This window comes from Bombina bombina, chromosome 2 (genome assembly GCF_027579735.1).
Source record: "Bombina bombina isolate aBomBom1 chromosome 2, aBomBom1.pri, whole genome shotgun sequence".
Taxonomy (NCBI): domain Eukaryota; kingdom Metazoa; phylum Chordata; class Amphibia; order Anura; family Bombinatoridae; genus Bombina; species Bombina bombina.
In genome coordinates this window covers 387,696,566-387,720,651 of record NC_069500.1, presented here as the reverse complement: position 1 = coordinate 387,720,651, position 24,086 = coordinate 387,696,566, and the positions used below count along the sequence as shown (strand labels likewise).

Here is a 24,086-nt window from a genome sequence, read left to right as displayed (position 1 = left end):
CTCTTGTCTGCAGACTGCAGCTATAAGACGCCCCGCCCCCACAGCAACCCGGGAACTGTAGCACATCTCTGAAAGGGGAGGGGGAACAAGTTTTACTTTACTTTATTAACCCCATGCTTTGACTAGACAGCGTTTCAGGGACAGGAAAGCAGAAAAATAGCCTTGATCTTGTCCGGTATTTTTCAGTCAGCTCAGTGGCCAACTCAGGGGGGGCCAGGGACATTTTTACAGGGGCACTGGCCCCTGTGTAGAACCGTGTGTATAATGATACATGTATCTTAGAAATCATTATGAGCACACTGCACTGTATAATGATACATGTATCTTAGAAATCATTATGAGCACACTGCACTGTATAATGATACATGTATCTTAGAAATCATTATGAGCACACTGCACTGTATAATGATACATGCATCTCAGAAATCATTATGAGCACACTGCACTGTATAATGATACATGTATCTTAGAAATCATTATAAGCACACTGCTCTGTATAATGACACATGTATCTTACAAATCATTATGAACACACTGCACTGTATAATGATACATGTATCTTAGTAATCATTATTAGCACACTGCTCTGTATCATGACACATGTAAAGCACACTGCACTGTATAATGATACATGTATCTTAGTAATCATTATGAGCACACTGCTCTGTATAATGATACATGTATCTTAGTAATCATTATGAGCACACTGCTCTGTATAATGATACATGTATCTTAGAAATCATTATGAGCACACTGCACTGTATAATGATACTTGTATCTTAGTAATCATTATTAGCACACTGCTCTGTATAATGACACATGTATCTCAGAAATCATTATGAGCACACTGCACTGTATAATGATACATGTATCTTACAAATCATTATGAGCACACTGCACTGTATAATGATACATATATCTTACAAATCATTATGAGCACACTGCACTGTATAATGATACATGTATTTTACAAATCATTATGAGCACACTGCTCTGTATAATGATACATGTATCTTAGAAATCATTATGTACACACTGCACTGTATAATGACACATGTATCTTAGAAATTATTATTAGCACACTGCTCTGTATAATGATACATGTATCTTACAAATCATTATGAGCACACTGCACTGTATATTGATACATGTATCTTAGAAATAATTATGAGCGCACTGCTCTGTATAATGACACATGTATCTCAGAAATCATTAGCACACTGCACTATATAATGATACATGTATCTTAGAAATCATTATGTACACACTGCACTGTATAATGACACATGTATCTTAGAAATCATTATGTACACACTGCACTGTATAATGACACATGTATCTTAGAAATCATTATTAGCACACTGCTCTGTATAATGATACATGTATCTTACAAATCATTATGAGCACACTGCTCTGTATAATGACACATGTATCTCAGAAATCATTATTAGCAAACTGCACTATATAATGATACATGTATCTTAGTAATCATTATTAGCACACTGCACTATATATTGATACATGTATCTTAGTAATCATTATTAGCACACTGCTCTGTATAATGACACATGTATCTTACAAATCATTATTAGCACACTGCACTGTATAATGTTACATGTATCTCAGAAATCATTATTAGCACACTGCTCTGTATAATGATACATGTATCTTGCAAATCATTATGAGCACACTGCACTGTATAATGATACATGTATCTTAGTAATCATTATGAGCACTCTGCTCTGTATAATGATACATGTATCTTACAAATCATTATTAGCACACTGCACTATATATTGATACATGTATCTTAGTAATCATTATTAGCACACTGCTCTGTATAATGATACATGTATCTTACAAATCATTATTAGCACACTGCACTATATATTGATACATGTATCTTAGTAATCATTATTAGCACACTGCACTATATATTGATACATGTATCTTAGTAATCATTATTAGCACACTGCACTATATATTGATACATGTATCTTAGTAATCATTATTAACACACTGCTCTGTATAATGACACATGTATCTTACAAATATCATTATTAGCACACTGCTCTGTAAAATGATACATGTATCTTACAAATCATTATTAGCACACTGCTCTGTATAATGACACATGTATCTTAGTAATCATTATTATCACACTGCTCTGTATAATGACACATCATGTACCTTAGTAATTATTATTAGCACACTGCTCTGTATAATGACACATGTATCTTAGTAATCATTATTAGCACACTGCTCTGTATAATGAAACATGTATCTTAGTAATCATTATTAGCACACTGCTCTGTATAATGACACATGTATCTTAGTAATCATTATTAGCACACTGCACTATATATTGATACATGTATCTTAGTAATCATTATTAGGACACTGCTCTGTATAATGACACATGTATCTTACAAATCATTATTAGCACACTGCTCTGTATAATGACACATGTATCTTACAAATCATTATTAGCACACTGCTCTGTATAATGACACATGTATCTTACAAATCATTATGAGCACACTGCACTGTATAATGACACATGTATCTTACAAATCATTATGAGCACACTGCTCTGTATAATGACACATGTATCTTAGTAATCATTATTAGCACACTGCTCTGTATAATGATACATGTATCTTACAAATCATTATTAGCACACTGCTCTGTATAATGACACATGTATCTTAGTAATCATTATTAGCACACTGCTCTGTATAATGATACATGTATCTTACAAATCATTATTAGCACACTGCACTATATATTGATACATGTATCTTAGTAATCATTATTAGCACACTGCTCTGTATAATGATGATACATGTATCTTACAAATCATTATTAGCACACTGCACTATATATTGATACATGTATCTTAGTAATCATTATTAGCACATTGCACTATATATTGATACATGTATCTTAGTAATCATTATTAGCACACTGCTCTGTATAATGACACATGTATCTTACAAATCATTATTAGCACACTGCTCTGTATGATACATGTATCTTACAAATCATTATGTACACACTGCACTATATATTGATACATGTATCTTAGTAATCATTATTAGCACACTGCACTATATATTGATACATGTATTTTAGTAATCATTATTAGCACACTACACTATATATTGATACATGTATCTTACTAATCATTAATAGCACACTGCTCTGTATAATGACACATGTATCTTAGTAATCATTATTAGCACACTGCACTATATATTGATACATGTATTTTAGTAATCATTATTAGCACACTACACTATATATTGATACATGTATCTTACTAATCATTAATAGCACACTGCTCTGTATAATGACACATGTATCTTAGTAATCATTATTAGCACACTGCTCTGTATAATGATACATGTATCTTAGTAATCATTATTAGCACACTGCTCTGTATAATGATACATGTATCTTACAAATCATTATGAGCACACTGCTCTGTATAATGACACATGTACCTTAGTAATCATTATTAGCACACTGCTCTGTATAATGACACATGTATCTTAGTAATCATTATTAGCACACTGTATAATGACACATGTATCTTACAAATCATTATTAGCACACTGCTCTGTATAATGACACATGTATCTTAGTAATCATTATTAGCACACTGTATAATGACACATGTATCTTACAAATCATTATGAGCACACTGCTCTGTATAATGACACATGTATCTTAGTAATCATTATTAGCACACTGTATAATGACACATGTATCTTACAAATCATTATGAGCACACTGCTCTGTATAATGATACATGTATCTTACAAATCATTATGAGCACACTGCACTGTATAATGATACATGTATCTTAGTAATCATTATTAGCACACTGCTCTGTATAATGACACATGTATCTTAGTAATCATTATTAGCACACTGCACTGTATAATGATACATGTATCTTAGTAATCATTATGAGCACACTGCTCTGTATAATGATACATGTATCTTAGTAATCATTATTAGCACACTGCACTGTATAATGATACATGTATCTTAGTAATCATTATTAGCACACTGCTCTGTATAATGACACATGTATCTTAGTAATCATTATTAGCACACTTTATAATGATACATGTATCTTAGAAATCATTATGAGCACACTGCACTGTATAATGATACATGTATCTTAGTAATCATTATGAGCACACTGCTCTGTATAATGATACATGTATCTTAGTAATCATTATTAGCACACTGCACTGTATAATGATACATGTATCTTAGTAATCATTATTAGCACACTGCTCTGTATAATGACACATGTATCTTAGTAATCATTATGAGCACACTGCTCTGTATAATGATACATGTATCTTAGAAATCATTATGAGCACACTGCTCTGTATAATGATACATGTATCTTACAAATCATTATGAGCACACTGCACTGTATAATGATACATGTATCTTAGTAATCATTATGAGCACACTGCTCTGTATAATGATACATGTATCTTACAAATCATTATGAGCACACTGCACTGTATAATGATACATGTATCTTACAAATCATTATGAGCACACTGCACTGTATAATGATACATGTATCTTACAAATCATTATGAGCACACTGCACTGTATAATGATACATGTATCTTACAAATCATTATGAGCACACTGCACTGTATAATGACACATGTATCTTACAAATCATTATGAGCACACTGCTCTGTATAATGACACATGTATCTTACAAATCATTATTAGCACACTGCACTATATATTGATACATGTATCTTAGTAATCATTATGAGCACACTGCTCTGTATAATGACACATGTATCTTAGTAATCATTATTAGCACACTGCACTATATATTGATACATGTATCTTAGTAATCATTATTAGCACACTACACTATATATTGATACATGTTTCTTAGTAATCATTATTAGCACACTACACTATATAATGATACATGTATCTTAGTAATCATTATTAGCACACTGCTCTGTATAATGACACATGTATCTTAGTAATCATTATTAGCACACTGCTCTGTATAATGATACATGTATCTTAGTAATCATTATTAGCAAACTGCTCTGTATAATGATACATGTATCTTAGTAATCATTATTAGCACACTGCTCTGTATAATGATACATGTATCTTAGTAATCATTATTAGCACACTACACTATATATTGATACATGTTTCTTAGTAATCATTATTAGCACACTACACTATATAATGATACATGTATCTTAGTAATCATTATTAGCACACTGCTCTGTATAATGACACATGTATCTTAGTAATCATTATTAGCACACTGCTCTGTATAATGATACATGTATCTTAGTAATCATTATTAGCAAACTGCTCTGTATAATGATACATGTATCTTAGTAATCATTATTAGCACACTGCTCTGTATAATGATACATGTATCTTAGTAATCATTATTAGCACACTGCTCTGTATAATGACACATGTATCTTACAAATCATTATTAGCACACTGCTCTGTATAATGACACATGTACCTCAGTAATTATTATTAGCACACTGCTCTGTATAATGATACATGTATCTTAGTAATCATTATTAGCACACTGCTCTGTATAATGATACATGTATCTTAGTAATCATTATTAGCACACTGCTCTGTATAATGACACCTGTATCTTACAAATCATTATTAGCACACTGCTCTGTATAATGACACATGTATCTTACAAATCATTATTAGCACACTGCTCTGTATAATGACACATGTATCTTACAAATCATTATTAGCACACTGCTCTGTATAATGATACATGTATCTTAGTAATCATTATTAGCACACTGCTCTGTATAATGACACCTGTATCTTACAAATCATTATTAGCACACTGCTCTGTATAATGACACATGTACCTTAGTAATTATTATTAGCACACTGCTCTGTATAATGACACATGTATCTTACAAATCATTATTAGCACACTGCTCTGTATAATGACACATGTACCTTAGTAATTATTATTAGCACACTGCTCTGTATAATGATACATGTATCTTACAAATCATTATTAGCACACTGCTCTGTATAATGACACATGTACCTTAGTAATTGTTATTAGCACACTGCTCTGTATAATGACACATGTACCTTAGTAATTATTATTAGCACACTACACTATATAATGATACATGTATCTTACAAATCATTATTAGCACACTGCTCTGTATAATGACACATGTATCTTAGTAATCATTATCACACTGCTTTGTATAATGACACGTATCTTACAAATCATTATGAGCACACTGGACTGTATATTGACAGTTAAGGGAAGGGATATGCAGTAAGGGGGAAAGAGAGCAGAGAAACACAAATATGGGAAAGACAAAATGACAAGTAGCAGAGTGAGAGCGTAATAAGGGGGGGGGGACCAATCTTCTAACATTTGAAAACCTCAATGTAAATTATAATTTCTGTATGGAGAAGAGTGCTCAGTCAGTTTTTTTGTTTGTTTTTGTATATTTGCTGTTGATTGATAGCGTGTTCTTCTATTTTTCTGCTTAGTAGCTCATTTCTCATCGTGCTGCTTATTTTACTCGCATTTTATACTTCTGAACATTTGAATGATGTCTTTAGACAGCTGTATGCACTTTACATTGGCCAGTCGCCTTATTTATCCAGCTTATGTAACAGTGAAAGAAACGTAAAAATGCAGAACATTCAGAGGAAAAAATTGTACACAGTTGATAAAAATAAGCTGTTTTTTTTTTTTGTTTTTTTTTATGCTTATAACTGTGTTGACAATGTAGAAAATGTAAGTTTGCTTAGGCTGCTGTTTTTATGGTCTGTGCACAGCTCAGGGCCCCCTGTGACACAATGCAGTTACAGTCAGGGCTGGTGCAGCACAGCAATGTCTGTCACTGTTTTATTCTAAGTACTGGGGCAAACTCTGCACTTATAAGCACAAATGGTCCTGCTGTAAATGACTTCAACCACCTCATACAGAAGTAAGGTCCAGCAGCAGCAACTGAAGATTTGAGCCCTTCCCAATAAATATATATGTTCATGTGTGTGTGTGTTTTAAGAATAGAAAATGTATAGAACACAACTTTTTTTTCTTTCATTTTTTTCACAATTTTTCATCTGAGTTAATAAGTGATAGTTGCTTTAAAAGGTACTATGTTTTGCTTGTGTGTTTTTACAATGGATTTTTTTATGTTCTATTGAATAGATACACACACACACACACACACACACATACATACACACACACACACACACACACATATATACACACACACACACATACACATATACACACACACACACACACACACACATACACATACATACACACACACACACACACACATACACATACATACACACACACACACACACACATACACACACATACATTCACAGGTTTACTGGTTTAAAATACACCAATACCTGTAAACTATATATTGCATACATTATGTGACCTGCCTGTTTTATTATCATGCAAGAACCTTTCTCTGTTACAAAGCTTTTCTTAATACTGCTTTGGGGTTTTATCTCAGAGGCACAGAATGCTCAGCTTTTGGATATTGTTTTGTTTTAACTTTATACAATGGGGCCTATCTATCAAGCTCCGTATGGAGCTTGAAGACTCGTGTTTCTGGCGAGTCTGAGGACTCGCCAGCAACACAAGTTATGGAGCAGCGTTCTAAAGACCGCTGCTCCATAACCCTGTCTGCCTGCTCTGATGAGGCGGACAGGAATCGCCAGAAATCAACCCGATCAAGTACGATCGGGTTGATTGACTCCCCCCTGCTGGCGGCCGATTGGCCACAAGTCTGCAGGGGGCGGAGTTGCACCAGCAGCTCACAAGAGCTGCTGGTGCAATGCTGAATACGGAGAGCATATTGCTCTCCGCATTCAGCGATGTCTGTCGGACCTGATCCGCCCTGTCGGATCAGGTCCAACAGACATATGATAAATAGGCCCCAGTGTCTCAAAGTCTGTTTTCAAAACAACATAGAACAAGCAAATTCAGGTCATTCCACAGTGTGTTGTTAATTTTGTTGTGTGTTAATGAGGCAAACGTTATTACTTGGAACCCACTTTTTTTTTTAATTGATTGAGATAGAACATACAATTTTAAACAACTTTCCAATGGACTTATTTTATCTAATTTGTTTTTTTCTATTGGTATCCTTTGTTGAAAAGCATACTTAGGTAGGCTCATGAGCTAGATGCTAGCTACTGATTGGTGGCTGTACATATATGCCTCTTGCCATTGGCTTACTATTCTGTTTACCCAGCTCCCAGTAGTGCATTGTTTCTCCTTCAATAAAGTATAACAAGAGAATGAAGCAAAATTGATAATAAAAATTAAATTGGAGAGTTGTTTACAAAGTATACTCTATCTGAATCATGAAAGAAAAATCTTGGGTTCCCTTTAAATCAATACAATTTATGTTTTAGGGATCACAACAGGTTTTATACAGTAAGGTAGATTATGAAATAACTTTATAAAATAGAATTATAATTATACTTCTACATTAATTAGTCTGTGGCACTAAATACATGAACAAAACAATGTTATGAAAAAATAAATGATCTTCACAAGACAGTCACATATGGTAAGGTGCTACAGTCTGAAAGTTTTAGTTGCACTGCTATCATATTATAAAGTATTTAGAACAAATGATTATTGTTCTGGCTCATATTTATATCATATTAAAAATAAGAGACAAAATTAACAGGTTAATGAATAAAAATACCTTTTTTTATCAGATGATCATGTAGTAAAATTATCTGTATAATCCAAAATTGTGGTATCTTAAAAGTAGTGCTTCTGTGTATTTTACTTGTATGGTGGGTAAGTAATTACAACTTTATTTGCTGAGCTGTTTTATTCAAGAATCTACAATATATCCTGGTTTATTTCCTTTTAAAATCTTCAAAATTGTATTGGTTTGTCATTATCCAGATCATGAAAGCCCAACCAGCAGCCGGGCAGTGATTTCTGAGTTTATTCGTCCACTTCAAATCACAGAAGACAGGCCAGAACAACTATCTGTTAAACCCATTTTCTTGTCAAGGTCCGGGTCTGGCAGCCCGAGACACAGGTTTGAGTCTGATGTAAGTCTTATAGGTGGTGCACTTATAGCAGTACACATATATAATATTATATATCATTCATACTGTACAGCCTCTGTATTACCTAAAGTTGCATTTGTTAAGAAATATAGTCTTTTATTTTATTTCAGATGGATAATGAGCAAAATACGAATACCTCAAAGCAAAGATATACTGGGAAAGTCCACCTCTGTATTGCTCGCTACAGGTAACATTAACTCTTTTTGTTATTTTATAAAAGAGATCTCAATTAAAAACACAACTATTGTTCCAAGCTCGTATTAGTCCTATCTGCCAATCCAGAGTTACTTCTCATTAAAGAAATATTAAACAGCAGTGGGTTATACTTAAAGAACCATTTAACTTGACTTTTCAGCAACGCATAAAAATACGAGTAGTGTTCTCAAAACCCCAGGAAACACATAAGTTAGCAAATCAATGAATACAACAACAATGTTCCTCATTGAATATAGTGTAAGACCTTGCTCACATAGTTATGATCTTGTATACAATACATATGATCAGGTGTCAATCATGGTCTGGGTTGCGTTTCACGGACACACCTACTCTCTACTCATTGGATCACACGGCTCCTGTAGTAGTATACCACCTACATGATGCGGCCATGATCATGATGAACAATGTATCCAATGTGTACAATGTACCGTAATTCCAATCAGGGAGTTCCGGTGCGCACCATGTTATTATTATTATCGGTTATTTGTAGAGCGCCAACAGATTCCACAGCGCCATAACCATGTACACACTTACTCCCTAATGATAGGTTGATAAAGGCGCCAATGTAACCTCCCCTAGTAACAGACAGCCCACATGACGCGGCTGTGATTGCAAAAGGTATAACTATATATTCCCTTTGATATATATACTCTAGTCCCTATATATACTCACAACTAGTGCTGTAATATAATTTGGGAGTTACTATTCCAAACATAATACATAAGGTATTCTGCACCAGACGTGTTCAGGCAGATAAAAAGTCTGCCTTTTTATTGTTTATTGCCTATTACTAGGGGAGGGGGCTCAATTTTGACAATAACGTCTTAAGTTGTGAACAAATCGGTTCTCTTTTTCTCTCTTTGTGCCGGTATTATACCTCACCCATCGTTGTGACCAAACATAGAGGCCTAGATTACGAGTTTTGAGTTAGCCTTAAAAAGCAGCGTTAAGAGGTCCTAACGCTGCTTTTTAACACCCGCTGGTATAGCGAGTTTTGCAGGTACAGATGTACCGATCACTTTTTTGGCCAGACTCAGAAATACCGCAAATCCACTTACGTCAATTGTGTATCCTATATTTTCAATGGGACTTGCATAGCGCCGGTATTACGAGTCTTCCAAAAAAAGGTGAGCGGTAGACCCTCTCATGTCAAACATGGTACCGCATTTTAAAGTCAGTAGTTAAGAGTTTTACACTACAACTATAACGCCATAGAATAAAACTCTTAACTAAAGTGCTAAAAAGTACACTAACACTCATAAACTACCTATTAACCCCTAAACCGAGCCCCCCCCCCCCACATTGCAAACACTAAAATACATTTTTTAACCCCTAATCTGCCGAACCGGACATCACCACCACTATAATAAATATATTAACCCCTAAACCGCCAAACTCCCGCATCGCAAACATTAGTTAAATATTAACACAAAGGAAGAATGATATAAAGAATATCAAAATTCCCAAAGTATGCACTTATAGCACTCTAGGCCCTAACTAAGGAACAGAATTCCCCAACAGGATTTTAAAATATAAACTTTATTAATTATAAAATTAAAAAAACAAATTTGTTTGGTTGATGCACACACAATTAAAATACACTCCAGTACCGAGATCAGTGTAATAGGTTGTCTGTTAGATCACTAAATATTATAATTTGGCCTCTATGAATTCACCGTTATTAGTGATCTAAATAATCAGGTAGATTAGCTAGGTAGTGTTACCATAAATCATAACCTATAGTGTAGAGCTAATATGTGAATTAAAATCTGGGTGATCTGGTGTCAGCTCCAATATATTCCAACTGTATTCGTTAAGTATAGTATTCAGTTAGGTTATAGACACTCAGTATTATTCGGTCATCAATTCCATGTTTGATATGTATATGAATCAGTTGCCCAGTAGTGTGTGGGTATTAGAATATCCAGAGAAGAACAGTCAACTTTAATGATTTTAATTGCGACGTAATCAGAAATTAAAGGGACACTGAACCCAATTTTTTTTTATTTTGTAATTCAGAAAGAGCATGCAATTTTAAGCAACTTTCTAATTTACTCCTATTATCAATTTTTCTTCGTTCTCTTGCTATCATTATTTGAAAAAGAAGGCATCTAAGCTTTTTTTTGGTTTCAGTAATCTGGACAGCACTTTCTTATTGGTGGATTAATTTATCCACCAATCAGCAAGGACAACCCAGGTTGTTCACCAAAAATGGGCCGGCATCTAAACTTACATTCTTCCATTTTAAATAAAGATACCAAGAGAATGAAGAAAATTTGATAATAGGAGTAAATTAGAAAGTTGCTTAAAATTTCATGCTCAATCTGAATCACGAAAGAAAAATTTTGGGTACAGTGTCCCTTTAATATACTTCTGGTGATTTACAGTAAACTAACAGTAAGCCACAGTAATATAGTAGGAACTCTTATAGTTAATATCACTAACTGTAATAATAAAGTTCACTGCTACGTAATAGTTAGTGTTCAATGCGGAAAGAACCTTGAAACAGGTCACAGTATGATATCTAGGTGTATACAGTGCTGCATTAATATACCAATACCCGTTAGTCTAATAGAACTCATACCACAATAATGACTCGTAGCTAGATATTAATAACGGTTTGGTGCTGGCAACACAACAATGATTAAGTGATTCAAATAGCAGTCTTTATTAATAATTATTGATATATTCAAAATTGTGTAGTTATTGTAAGTAGTTCAGCTGAATCAGGAACTCCACAACCAAATAGTTCTAAATTGTGTCCATTGCATAATGAAATAGTCTAAAATTATTAGCTGTTGTTGCGGTCACTATGTTTGTTCTATAATCAGAGCTGTTAGCATAAATGACACGTGTTTAGCTGGTATTAATACACTCAGTTTGAGGATTAAAGACTGATCTGGAAATTTAAATCATCTTAGTTTTGATCAAACCAGTGTTTAAACAGTTAATTTTATCAGTTAAACTGTTTCTGTTACATCTCTGATTGTGCCTGTAATTAGTCTTACTGAGTTAGTAACATAGTAACGATATGAGTGTAGTAAGTGCTCTTATATAATAGTGGTCAATGAATGTTAGTTGGTAACATTGAGTTAGATTTTCTAAAAAAGACTAAGTCTGGCACAACCCAGACCATAGATATAGCCACTTATTTTATATGATAAGCGATGTATGCATAGCTTGTGCTGCTATTATCAAATGGTTTTGCAAACATCCGTTAGTCATAAAATTTGTTAGGCACGCTTACATTCATGAATTGTGTGATAAAGTCTGGCACAACCCAGATTATGTGATGAATGTTACTTGATTAGCAGACATAACATGTGTTGCAATTATCAAAAGGTTTGACACACATTCACAGGTCCTTAGTTTGTTTAGCGCACACTCATTAGGGTTTTAATAATACATTTATTGAGATAGACTAGGTCTGGCACAACCCAGACCATAGATATAGCCAGTTATACTATGAGATGAACGATGTAAGCACAGCTTGTGCTGCAATTATCGAGTGGTTTTGCATCCATCCATTGGTCATGCGAATTGTCAGGCATACATTCATTCAGAAATTATGTTAGCATTAAGGTTAAGTTTGGCACAACCCAGATTGTGTAGTTAATGTTACTCAGTTAGTAAACACAGCTAATGCTGCGATTATAAAATGGTTTAACTAACATTCAATAGTCTTTAAGTTCGTTTGGCACACACTCATTCAGAAACTAAGTTAACGATTAGGTTAAGTCTGGCACAACCCAGGCTGTATAAATAATTAATATCATTCAGTTTGCAGTATGGTAGCGACAAAGTTGCACACACTCATTCAGAAACTAAGTTAACGATTAGGTTAAGTCTGGCACAACCCAGGCTGTATAAATAATTAATATCATTCAGTTTGTAGTATGGTAGCGACAAGGTTGCAAGTAAATATAATTGATCAGATTTTGGAGCAGTTCAGACAGTTCCTGTTCATTTAATATGACCCAGATAGGATAAGTGAACAGCTCTATTATTAAGGTAACCCTAAACAACACATAGATTTGCGGTACTGGGCTGTTAAAATAACACAAAAATAGAGTGTGAACGAGTTCACCACTCTCCCCTGACGCGTTTCGCCCGATAGGGCTTTATCGGGCATATTAAATGAACAGGAACTGTCTGAACTGCTCCAAAATCTGATCAATTATATTTACTTGCAACCTTGTTGCTACCATACTACAAACTGAATGATATTAATTATTTATACAGCCTGGGTTATGCCAGACTTAACCTAATCGTTAACTTAGTTTCTGAATGAGTGTGTGCCAAACGAACTTAAAGACAATTGAATGTTAGTTAAACCATTTTATAATCGCAGCATTAGCTGTGTTTACTAACTGAGTAACATTAACTACATAATCTGGGTTGTGCCGGACTTAACCTTAATGCTAACATAATTTCTGAATGAATGTATGCCTGACAATTCGTATGACCAATGGATGGATGCAAAACCACTCGATAATTGCAGCACAAGCTGTGCTTACATCGTTCGTCTCATAGTATAACTGGCTATATCTATGGTCTGGGTTGTGCCAGACCTAGTCTATCTCAATAAATGTATTATTAAAACCCTAATGAGTGTGCGCTAAACAAACTAAGGACCTGTGAATGTGTGTCAAACCTTTTGATAATTGCAGCAGGTTATGTCTGCTAATCAAGTAACATTCGTCACATAATCTGGGTTGTGCCAGACTTTATCACACAATTCATGAATGTAAGCGTGCCTAACAAATTTTATGACTAACGGATGTTTGCAAAACCATTTGATAATAGCAGCACAAGCTATGCATACATCGCTTATCATATAAAATAAGTGGCTATATCTATGGTCTGGGTTGTGCCAGACTTAGTCTTTTTTAGAAAATCTAACTCAATGTTACCAACTAACATTCATTGACCACTATTATATAAGAGCACTTACTACACTCATATCGTTACTATGTTACTAACTCAGTAAGACTAATTACAGGCACAATCAGAGATCTAACAGAAACAGTTTAACTGATAAAATTAACTGTTTAAACACTGGTTTGATCAAAACTAAGATGATTTAAATTTCCAGATCAGTCTTTAATAGTGTATTAATACCAGCTAAACACGTGTCATTTATGCTAACAGATCTGATTATAGAACAAACATAGCGACCGCAACAACAGCTAATACTTTTAGACTATTTCATTATGCAATGGACACAATTTAGAACTATTTGGTTGTGGAGTTCCTGATTCAGCTGAACTACTTACAATAACTACACAATTTTGAATATATCAATAATTATTAATAAAGACTGCTATTTGAATCACTTAATCATTGTTGTGTTGCCAGCACCAAACCGTTATTAATATCTAGCTACGAGTCATTATTGTGGTATGAGTTCTATTAGACTAACGGGTATTGGTATATTAATGCAGCACTGTATACACCTAGATATCATACTGTGACCTGTTTCAAGGTTCTTTCCGCATTGAACACTAACTATTACGTAGCAGTGAACTTTATTATTACAGTTAGTGATATTAACTATAAGAGTTCCTACTATATTACTGTGGCTTACTGTTAGTTTACTGTAAATCACCAGAAGTATATTAAAGGGACACTGTACCCAAAATTTTTCTTTCGTGATTCAGATTGAGCATGAAATTTTAAGCAACTTTCTAATTTACTCCTATTATCAAATTTTCTGTAAATCACCAGAAGTATATTAATTTCTGATTACGTCGCAATTAAAATCATTAAAGTTGACTGTTCTTCTCTGGATATTCTAATACCCACACACTACTGGGCAACTGAATCATATACATATCAAACATGGAATTGATGACCGAATAATACTGAGTGTCTATAACCTAACTGAATACTATACTTAACGAATACAGTTGGAATATATTGGAGCTGACACCAGATCACCCAGATTTGAATTCACATATTAGCTCTACACTATAGGTTATGATTTATGGTAACACTACCTAGGTAATCTAGCTGATTATTTAGATCACTAATAACGGGGAATTCATAGAGGCCAAATTATAATATTTAGTGATCTAACAGACAACCTATTACACTGATCTCGGTACTGGAGTGTATTTTAATTGTGTGTGCATCAACCAAACAAATTTGTTTTTTTTAATTTTATAATTAATAAAGGTTATATTTTAAAATCCTGTTGGGGAATTCTGTTCCTTAGTTAGGGCCTAGAGTAATATAAGTGCATGCTTTGGGATTTTTGATATTCTTTATATCATTCTTCCTTTGTGTTCATATTCATATTTATGCACAAGCACCATTTCCTCTAGTTATTGTAAAATTGATAAATTCATACCTCCTAATACATATATTAAAAGAGGAAAAGCCTAAGGAGTGCCACTGTTCATTTGGTGTGTTTAAAATTAGTTAAATATTATTAACGCCTAATTTGCCGTCCCTAACATCGCCGCCACCTACCTACATTTATTGACCCCTAATCTGCCGCCCCAACATCGCCGCCACTATATTAAAGTTATTAACCCCTAAATCTAAATCTAACCCTAACACCCCCTAACTTAAATATTATTTAAATAAATCTAAATAAAATTACTACAATTAACAAAATAATTCCTATTTAAAACTAAATACTATAAAGAGGCGCGAAGGCTGCCATTGATGCAGAGATGTCACGACTGAAGCGATCTTACCGAGGATGAATCTCCAGCTGCTGCTTGGACTACCACTGGTACTACCAAGTGTATTATCAAGCTTACGATCTACCTGAACCTGGATCCTGTATTCTCAAGTAACGCTCACCACCTGAGAGCAGCTCTGATCCTCCAACCAGTTGTTAACATGGAATCCTCAATCAAGAACGCACTAGTAGCGCTTACACTCCGTATGGATGCTCACTTTAACAGCCTCCACCAACTCTTGTTGCTAGATTCAGAGGATCTATCCGCTAACCTAAAGGAGAATCTCAGTTACTTACCCCTCATCATATCTACCCCTTGTAGAGCCGATGATCTGGGGATACTCCGGTGCTTCGTGTGCAATTCTGAATGTTTACCGCATGGGTCATCAGCTACATTCCACTCTCTTAGTTGGCATCCGGGAATTTCTTCCCTCACTCAAGACCATCTACCACTCACTAAGCCCTATAATATCAGGGAAGGTATTGGATAGGGGGGAATTGGAGACTCTATTACAAAGCCCCAAAACTGACATTGGTTTCACTTGCAGGGCTATGTTTTTTCTATCTCCCATTATCAGGGTCTGTTTATTATCAGCCTAACCTGCCCCCAAAGTATTAGAAAGCAGATGAACACACCTGGACATCTCTCTTTAACTTGGAGGTTATAACTCTCTATGGGACATGTTAGTTAGACGCTGAATTGTTCATTACTTTTATTTATTTATTTATTTATTTATTTTTTCTCATGTTCCAACACCTTTAAGTAGTAAGTCTGCTTGTGACTCTCTCATGTTAGAATGCCCTTGGTAGCCCGCTATATACCCTATTTTCACTTATTGCACCTCTGACTACAATATCTAAATTTCCTGACCCCCACATTGTGTATATATGCTATTCCTCCTGTATTAGAACCTACTAACACCTGGTCACCCATCGTCTCTCCCTTATATGAGGCTGTGGAATAATAAGCTCCTATGAGGTCGCTTAAGAGGATAGCTCAGATAAGACAGGCAAACATAGTTTATGCCCATATTATTAATATTTACTTCAGACAGTGAGTCACTGTCATCCTGCTGACGTCCCGTCATACCTTCTCTTGGTGTATTTTGTCTGCTGTAAATGTTGTCCTTATGATTAGATGTCCTAAACACTAGTAAATGTTTTCCTTTCAAGGTCCTATTGCTTAAGCTGATCCTTGCCTTGAGATTGGAAACCCCATCCCCATATACTCCCCCTGACATGGGCTATATAATTCATTATAAGGCAATCACTGGTGCTCTTTTTGTTTTGTTATCATAGTTATAATGTATCCTGAAGCATGTCATATATGACTGTTCCTCATATAATCTTGAATGCCACTTACTCTACTGTTTTATATATTGTATGTTGTGCTATTGTATGTTTCACCATAGAGATTTATATGTACCTACTAGAGGAATCTAATAGTCTATAATCCAGGCACCTTGGTCTACCGATAATCACTGCTTGTTCATAATAACAAGCCTAATACAATGCCTCCAGTTTATAGGTTCCGCAGGTGTATGATAACACGTCTTATATAGTGCCCTCTAGTATAAAGGTTCAGCTTGTGTTAGCTACAGCTCTTTTGTTTAGATATATATTGGCATGTTATACCTAGATTGGTTTCTAGCCTACATTAACAACTTGGGCTCAGGTATTTACTTCTCCTTATTGTTTCTTTTATGATATCCTGTTTTCTGATACTGTTGATATTTTCTGCACATCCATTTTCATTTTATATTTAGTATGAGTATAACAGCTCCATAGAGCTATGAGAGCAACAATTACTACAACCTATCTTAATCCCTATTACATATCTTATGTCTAAGTTGGTGTTACATAGTTTTCTCAGGACATTATTTTATCAGTACATACAGGGAAATCTCCATATCAGTGGTTTTATTTTACATTTATACCTGTTACACGTGATTTTAGGTTATAGAGGAAAGATCTGTCCTTGACATATAAAAGATATACAGTTTTGGCCTTGAGATTAACCTCATTATGCTCTCATATCGATATCTACAGATGCCCTATACCTTATATAGATATTTTTAAGAGTTTACTTAGCTATTAAAACTAATTTGCACTTAGTGTCCTGATAATAGTAACTATAAGCTCGACATGCTGATAGGCTCCGCCCTCCACTCCCCCTCCACCCCCCCTACTCTATTTCGAGCGGCTCTCGCCCGCTGCATCCCCCCCCCCCATAAAACTATAAAGCTAACTCCCCCCTGGCCCTAATTGTATCTGAGAGGTAACTCTAATTTGCTTTCTATACGGCACAGAGAGGACCATTTTTGTTTTTTCTACTACCTTTATTATAAAACTGAAGTCTCACTATTGATTGCCCTAATATTATAATTATGCTTGAGCTATATGGATACACTATGCCCTTTCCACAGGGCTTTGTCTGTAATACTTATCTAACAATATTGTATTTGCACTTTTCTGTAAATGTTTTCGGGCATTCCCTTTTGTTGTATTTGTGTATGACTTCAATAAAAAATGTTTAAAAATAAAAAACTAAATACTTACCTATAAAATAAACCCTAAGCTAGCTACAATATAACTAATAGTTACATTGTATCTAGCTTAGGGTTTATTTTTATTTTACAGGCAAGTTTGTATTTATTTTAACTAGGTACAATAGTTACTAAATAGTTATTAACTATTAAATAACTACCTAGCTAAAATAAATACAAAAGTACCTGTAAAATAAAACCTAACCTAAGTTACAATTACACCTAACACTACACTATAATTAAATTAATTACCTAAATTAAATACAATTAATTACAATTAAATACAATTATCTAAAGTACAAAAAAAAACACTAAAATACAGAAAATAAATTACAAGATTTTTAAACTAATTACACCTAATCTAATCCCCCTAACAAAATAAAAAAAGCCCCCCAAAATAAAAAAGCCCTACCCTACACTAAAATACAAATAGCCCTTAAAAGGGCCTTTTGCGGGGTATTGCCCCAAAGTAATCAGCTCTTTCACCTGAAAAAAAAATTACAATTCCCCTCCCAACATTAAAACCCACCACCCACACAACCAACCCTACTCTAAAACCCACCCAATCCCCCCTTAAAAAAACCTAACACTAACCCCCTGAAGATCACCTTACCGGGAGACGCCTTCACCCAACGAAGCCGGCAGAAGTGGTCCTCCAGACGGGTAGAAGTGGTCCTCCAGACGGGCAGAAGTCTTCATCCAGACAGCATCTTCTATCTTCATCAATCCGGCGCGGAGCGGCTCCATCTTCTAGACATCCAACGTGGAGCATCCTCTTCATCCGACGTCTTTGTGAACAATGACGGTTCCTTTAAGTGACGTCATCCAAGATGGCGTCCCTTCAATTCGGAATTAAGGTAGGAAAAATCCTATTGGCTTATGCAATCAGCCAATAGAATGCAAGCTCAATCCTATTGGCTGATTTAATAACTATAGCACCTAGTTAAAATAAATACAAAGTTGCCTGTAAAATAAAAATAGACCCTAAACTATCTACAATGTAACTATTAGTTATATTGTAGCTAGCTTAGGGTTTATTTTATAGGTATTTCGTTTTAAATAGGAATTATTTAGTTAATTGTAGTAATTATATTTAGATTTATTTAAATTATATTTAAGTTAGGGGGGTGTTAGGGTTAGACTTAGGTTTAGGGGTTAATAACTTTATTATAGTGGTGGCGACGTTGTGGGCGGCAGATTAGGGGGTAATAAATGTAGTTAGGTTGCAGCGACATTGGGGGTGGCAGATTAGGGTTTAATAAATATAATGTAGGTGTCGGCGATGTTGGGGGCAGCAGATTAGGGGTTCATAAGTATAATGTGGGTGGCGGCGGTGTCCGGAGCGGCAGATTAGGGGTTACTAATATAATGTAGGTGCCGGCAATGTCGGGCGGCAGATTAGGGGTTAATAAGTGTAAGATTAGGGGTGTTTAGACTCGGGGTTCATGTTAGGGTGTTAGGTGTAGACCTAACTTTTATTTCCACATAGGAATCAATGGGGCTGCGTTAGGAGCTTTACGCTGCTATTTTGCAGGTGTTAGTTTTTTTTTTCAGCCGGCTCTCCCCCATTGATTCTTATGGGGAAATCGTGCACAAGCACATTCAACATAAGCAGCGCTGGTATTGAGGTGAGATGTGGAGCAAAATTTTGCTCTTCGCTCACTTTTTTTGTGGTTAACGCCGGGTTTCTAAAAACCCGTAATAGCAGCTCTGTCTGTAAGTGAGCGGTGAGCATAAACTGCTTGTTAGCACCACACAGCTTCTAACGCAAAACTCGTAATCTAGGCGAGAGGTTTTTCTGATTCAGTGATTCAAACCTTAATTCAGGCTCCTAAGCCTGTAACTAGGGAAATGTATCATAAACTCTGAAAGGCCTTTATTTCTTGGTTGTAAAGATCATGGTTTTCCTGCCATTCGTTCAGAATTTCTAGGATTTTACAGTTCTTACAGGATGGTCTGGGTACGTGCTTGACTGCCAGTTCTCTGAAGGGGCAAATTTCTGCTCTTTCAGTTTTGTTTCATAGGAAGATTGCTAATCTTACTGATATTCATGGTTTCAGACTTTGGCTCGTATTAAGCCTGTGATCAAGCCAATTTTTCCTCTATGGAATCTTAAAGGGACAGTATACACCATTTTTTATATAACTGCATGTACTAGACACTACTATAAATAATAATATGCACAGATACTGATCTATAAATCCAGTATAAAACTGTTTAAGGACTTACTTAGAAGCTCCCAGCTTAGTTCTGTTGAAAAGGTATAGCAAAAAGAGCAGACCCCTCCCCCTTCCTCTGCATATGAAAAGACTCTTTACACAAACAGAACAAGTGTAGGCTGGAGTAGGTATACATCAGTATTCTCCTAAAACTTTGGGGCTTGGTTAGTCTGAAAATCAGCACAATGTTTTTTAAAAATAAGCAAAACTATAAAAAAATTATTTTTTTTTTTTTTAAAAAAAAACCCTGTATGGGCTATATAAATGGATCATCTATAAAACATTTATGCAAAGACAAATGTAGTGCATAATGTCCCTTTAACTTAGTTTTAAGGATTTTGCAGGCTCCTCCTTTTGAACCTATGCATAAATTGGATATTAACCCCTTCACTACCAAGACTTTCAGAGGAAAAACGTGCCCAAAATACGAGAACATTTTTAGCAGTTTTGCTATCACACCATTTAATCAGAAATAGAGCCTTGTTTTTTTTATTTACTTGTCAAAACTTTATATATGTTTAAGTAGACAACCCTAGGCCCATTTTAATATATTTCATGTCACCATTTCACCGCCAAATGTGGTCAAATAGAAAAATATTAAATAATATTAATAATTTTTTCCACTTTTCTTGTGCCATTGAAGTCTTTGGGGGAATTCGTTAACGTGCCCCCAATATTAAAAATTTGGCTTTTTGTGCGTCAGGCTATGCTTGTGCGCAAACTTTTTGCTTTCAACTTGTAATATGCTCGCAAAAAGCTTACTTCTAGCGGCGTTAATGCGGGAGTGCAAAATACAGCTCCACTCGTAATCAAGCGCTAAATGGCTGATTTGACACACAATGATATAGATAACTGTTTTTATTATCTTGTAGAGAAGAAATCCTGCTTGTTAGACAAATAGGGCTAGATTACAAGTGGAGCGCTAAATTATTGCGTGCCCGCAAACAGGCAAATCTGCCCAAGCGCCTTTACATTGCGGTCTATCGGAACTGTGTGTTCCCAGTAAATATATATATGTATATAATTATATAGATTCAAAACCCCTATGAGCAGGTGCTCAAACTACAAGCCAGGCTTACTAACAGTTACTGATACAATTACCAGCAAGGCGTGGGACTGCCGGACACTGTGCTCCTCTAATGGCAAATTCCCCCCAGGATAAGGGTAAAAACTTACTTCCAGCCTCTTTCAGCTCAATACCTCACGTTGTCCCAACGGCCGCCACCGTAGCCGTGTGTGACTCAGGGTTGCTTCACTAGCCGGAATATTACCTCCTTAGCCTCTCAGGGGATTGCTGTACTGTGCTTCTCGTCGGCTCACCACTGCCTGTTAGATTCTCAGCACCTGTGCATGGCTTGTTTCTCACTCCTGCACCAGATAGTCAGTGCCGCGTCTGTGTTCACCTCCTCCAATCACAGGTGATATAATAAACAGTGCATCTCAGTGATATTGAACCCAAAAAGGTGCTCAGCTCAAAAGGAAAAATTCTTTTGTAGAAAGTTAAAGTTAAGCCAGCACTGCAACTTCTTGATAAAAAGTCCAATTTTATTTAAATTTCCATAAAAAGAGAACAAAAATAAAGTGCAAAAATCTCTTAAGGTGAAAGCTTGTCTAACATGTTATACAGCACATATAGGGATTAATTTTCAAAATGTCCAATTTATGTTTGATTGGTCAGATTCTATCCAATAAGCATTAAGTCAAGGGTATATATTTTAATTGCACATATGTTTTAAATATGTCTATGATTAAGGCTACGGCCGAAACATGTTAGACAAGCTTTCACCTTAAGAGCTTTTTGCACTTTATTTTTGTTCTCTTTTTATGGAAATTTAAATAAAATTGGACTTTTTATCAAGAAGTTGCAGTGCTGGCTTAACTTTAACTTTCTATATAATTATATACATCAATATGTATGTGTTAATATATGTAATCATATACATTTAAACATGCTGCCATCGCTGCGCTATTTACCCCCTTTGCTGCGCTGAAAATCTGATGCCGGCTCTGACGGGCATCAGAACAAAGCGCCCATGGGAGCCTTGTGGGCACATTGAGCACAATGCTTCCCAGAAATGCAAATGTGAGGTCGCGTTCACATTGCTGACAACTTGTAATACCAGTGCACATTAGCGTGCGCTGGTATTACAAAGTGAAGCGCAAATATTGCTTTTATGAAAACGATATTTAGTGCTCCACTTGTAATCTCGCCCAAAGTGTTCTTTGTTATACCTCTTTATAGATCAGTGTGTTAGTCCTAATATTTGTCAAGTATCTTCAGAAGTAATTCGACTTATAAAGATATTTTTTATTTCAAAACAGATTATGTAGCAGATGCACAAAAGTCATACACAGTCACCATGTTGGAAGATAATGACATTTGTTTGTACAAGTTACAATATCACATTAGATAGAAGTAATCCTCTGTTCACACCATTTTACCATACACAACCTTCCTCATGACTGCTGGGTGCATGGTTAACATTCTGAGATGCAATAAAACCGTAATTTAGCAAACCATAGGTAAAGCACGGAGACACAGCTGTTGTAAAGTTACAGACATGACAAATCTCTAGTTTGACAGTTTAAAGTCCAGAAAACACAACACAGAGGCCTGGCTTAGCCCATACAAATAAAATAGGAATTACAAAATAATGTGGGTTTTTTTTGTTTCTGGAACTGCTTTCATTTTGTTTGGAAATTATTGTATACAGTTGTGACCTGAAATTACAGATTCACTGGGAACTCATTCATTGCCAACTGGCACTGAAACATAAAGCATATGAGAGTATATAACTTGTGTGACATCAGAGAAGACTTCTGGATGTCACTCTCCTTAGGCCCTCAAGTGGCAGAATATATTAAGTACAACAAATGTACATTAGTAACAGTATGAAATATTCATTAAACCTGTATCTTATTCTGTACACATGGCTTAAGCAGATGTCTGTTGTCATTTACAAAAAATCAAAGGTTACTAATCCAGATTTGAAAAGAACAAAGGGTCCATGAACAGGTGCCATTATATTGAAACTTGTATTGATGTGAGTTAAATACACAAGAAACATGTATTTGGAAAAAGGCAGATTCATTAGCCCTATTTATCGACCTAATTTGTAATCACAAATTATTTTCCTTCTTAAAGTTGCCAAATCACCCTGTCCTTTGTTTCAACTATGTCTTAGTTCTTATCTTTCTCTCACTCTTGTAGAATCACTAGATAGTTTCTACCTTCTTATAGTAGGTAGA

At 35.1% G+C, this 24,086-nt stretch overlaps 1 protein-coding gene across 2 annotated transcripts in view; it reads left to right on the top strand.

Moving 5' to 3' along the window:
* RIMBP2 (RIMS binding protein 2) overlaps positions 1 to 24,086 on the top strand; it is a 1,089,352-nt gene that overhangs the window by 880,684 nt on the left and 184,582 nt on the right. For both annotated transcript variants that reach the window (XM_053701856.1, XM_053701857.1), the window contains exons 13-14: positions 8,996 to 9,147; positions 9,276 to 9,352. In XM_053701856.1, the coding sequence (XP_053557831.1) occupies positions 8,996 to 9,147; positions 9,276 to 9,352 (229 nt within the window). The remainder of the gene's footprint in view (positions 1 to 8,995; positions 9,148 to 9,275; positions 9,353 to 24,086) is intronic.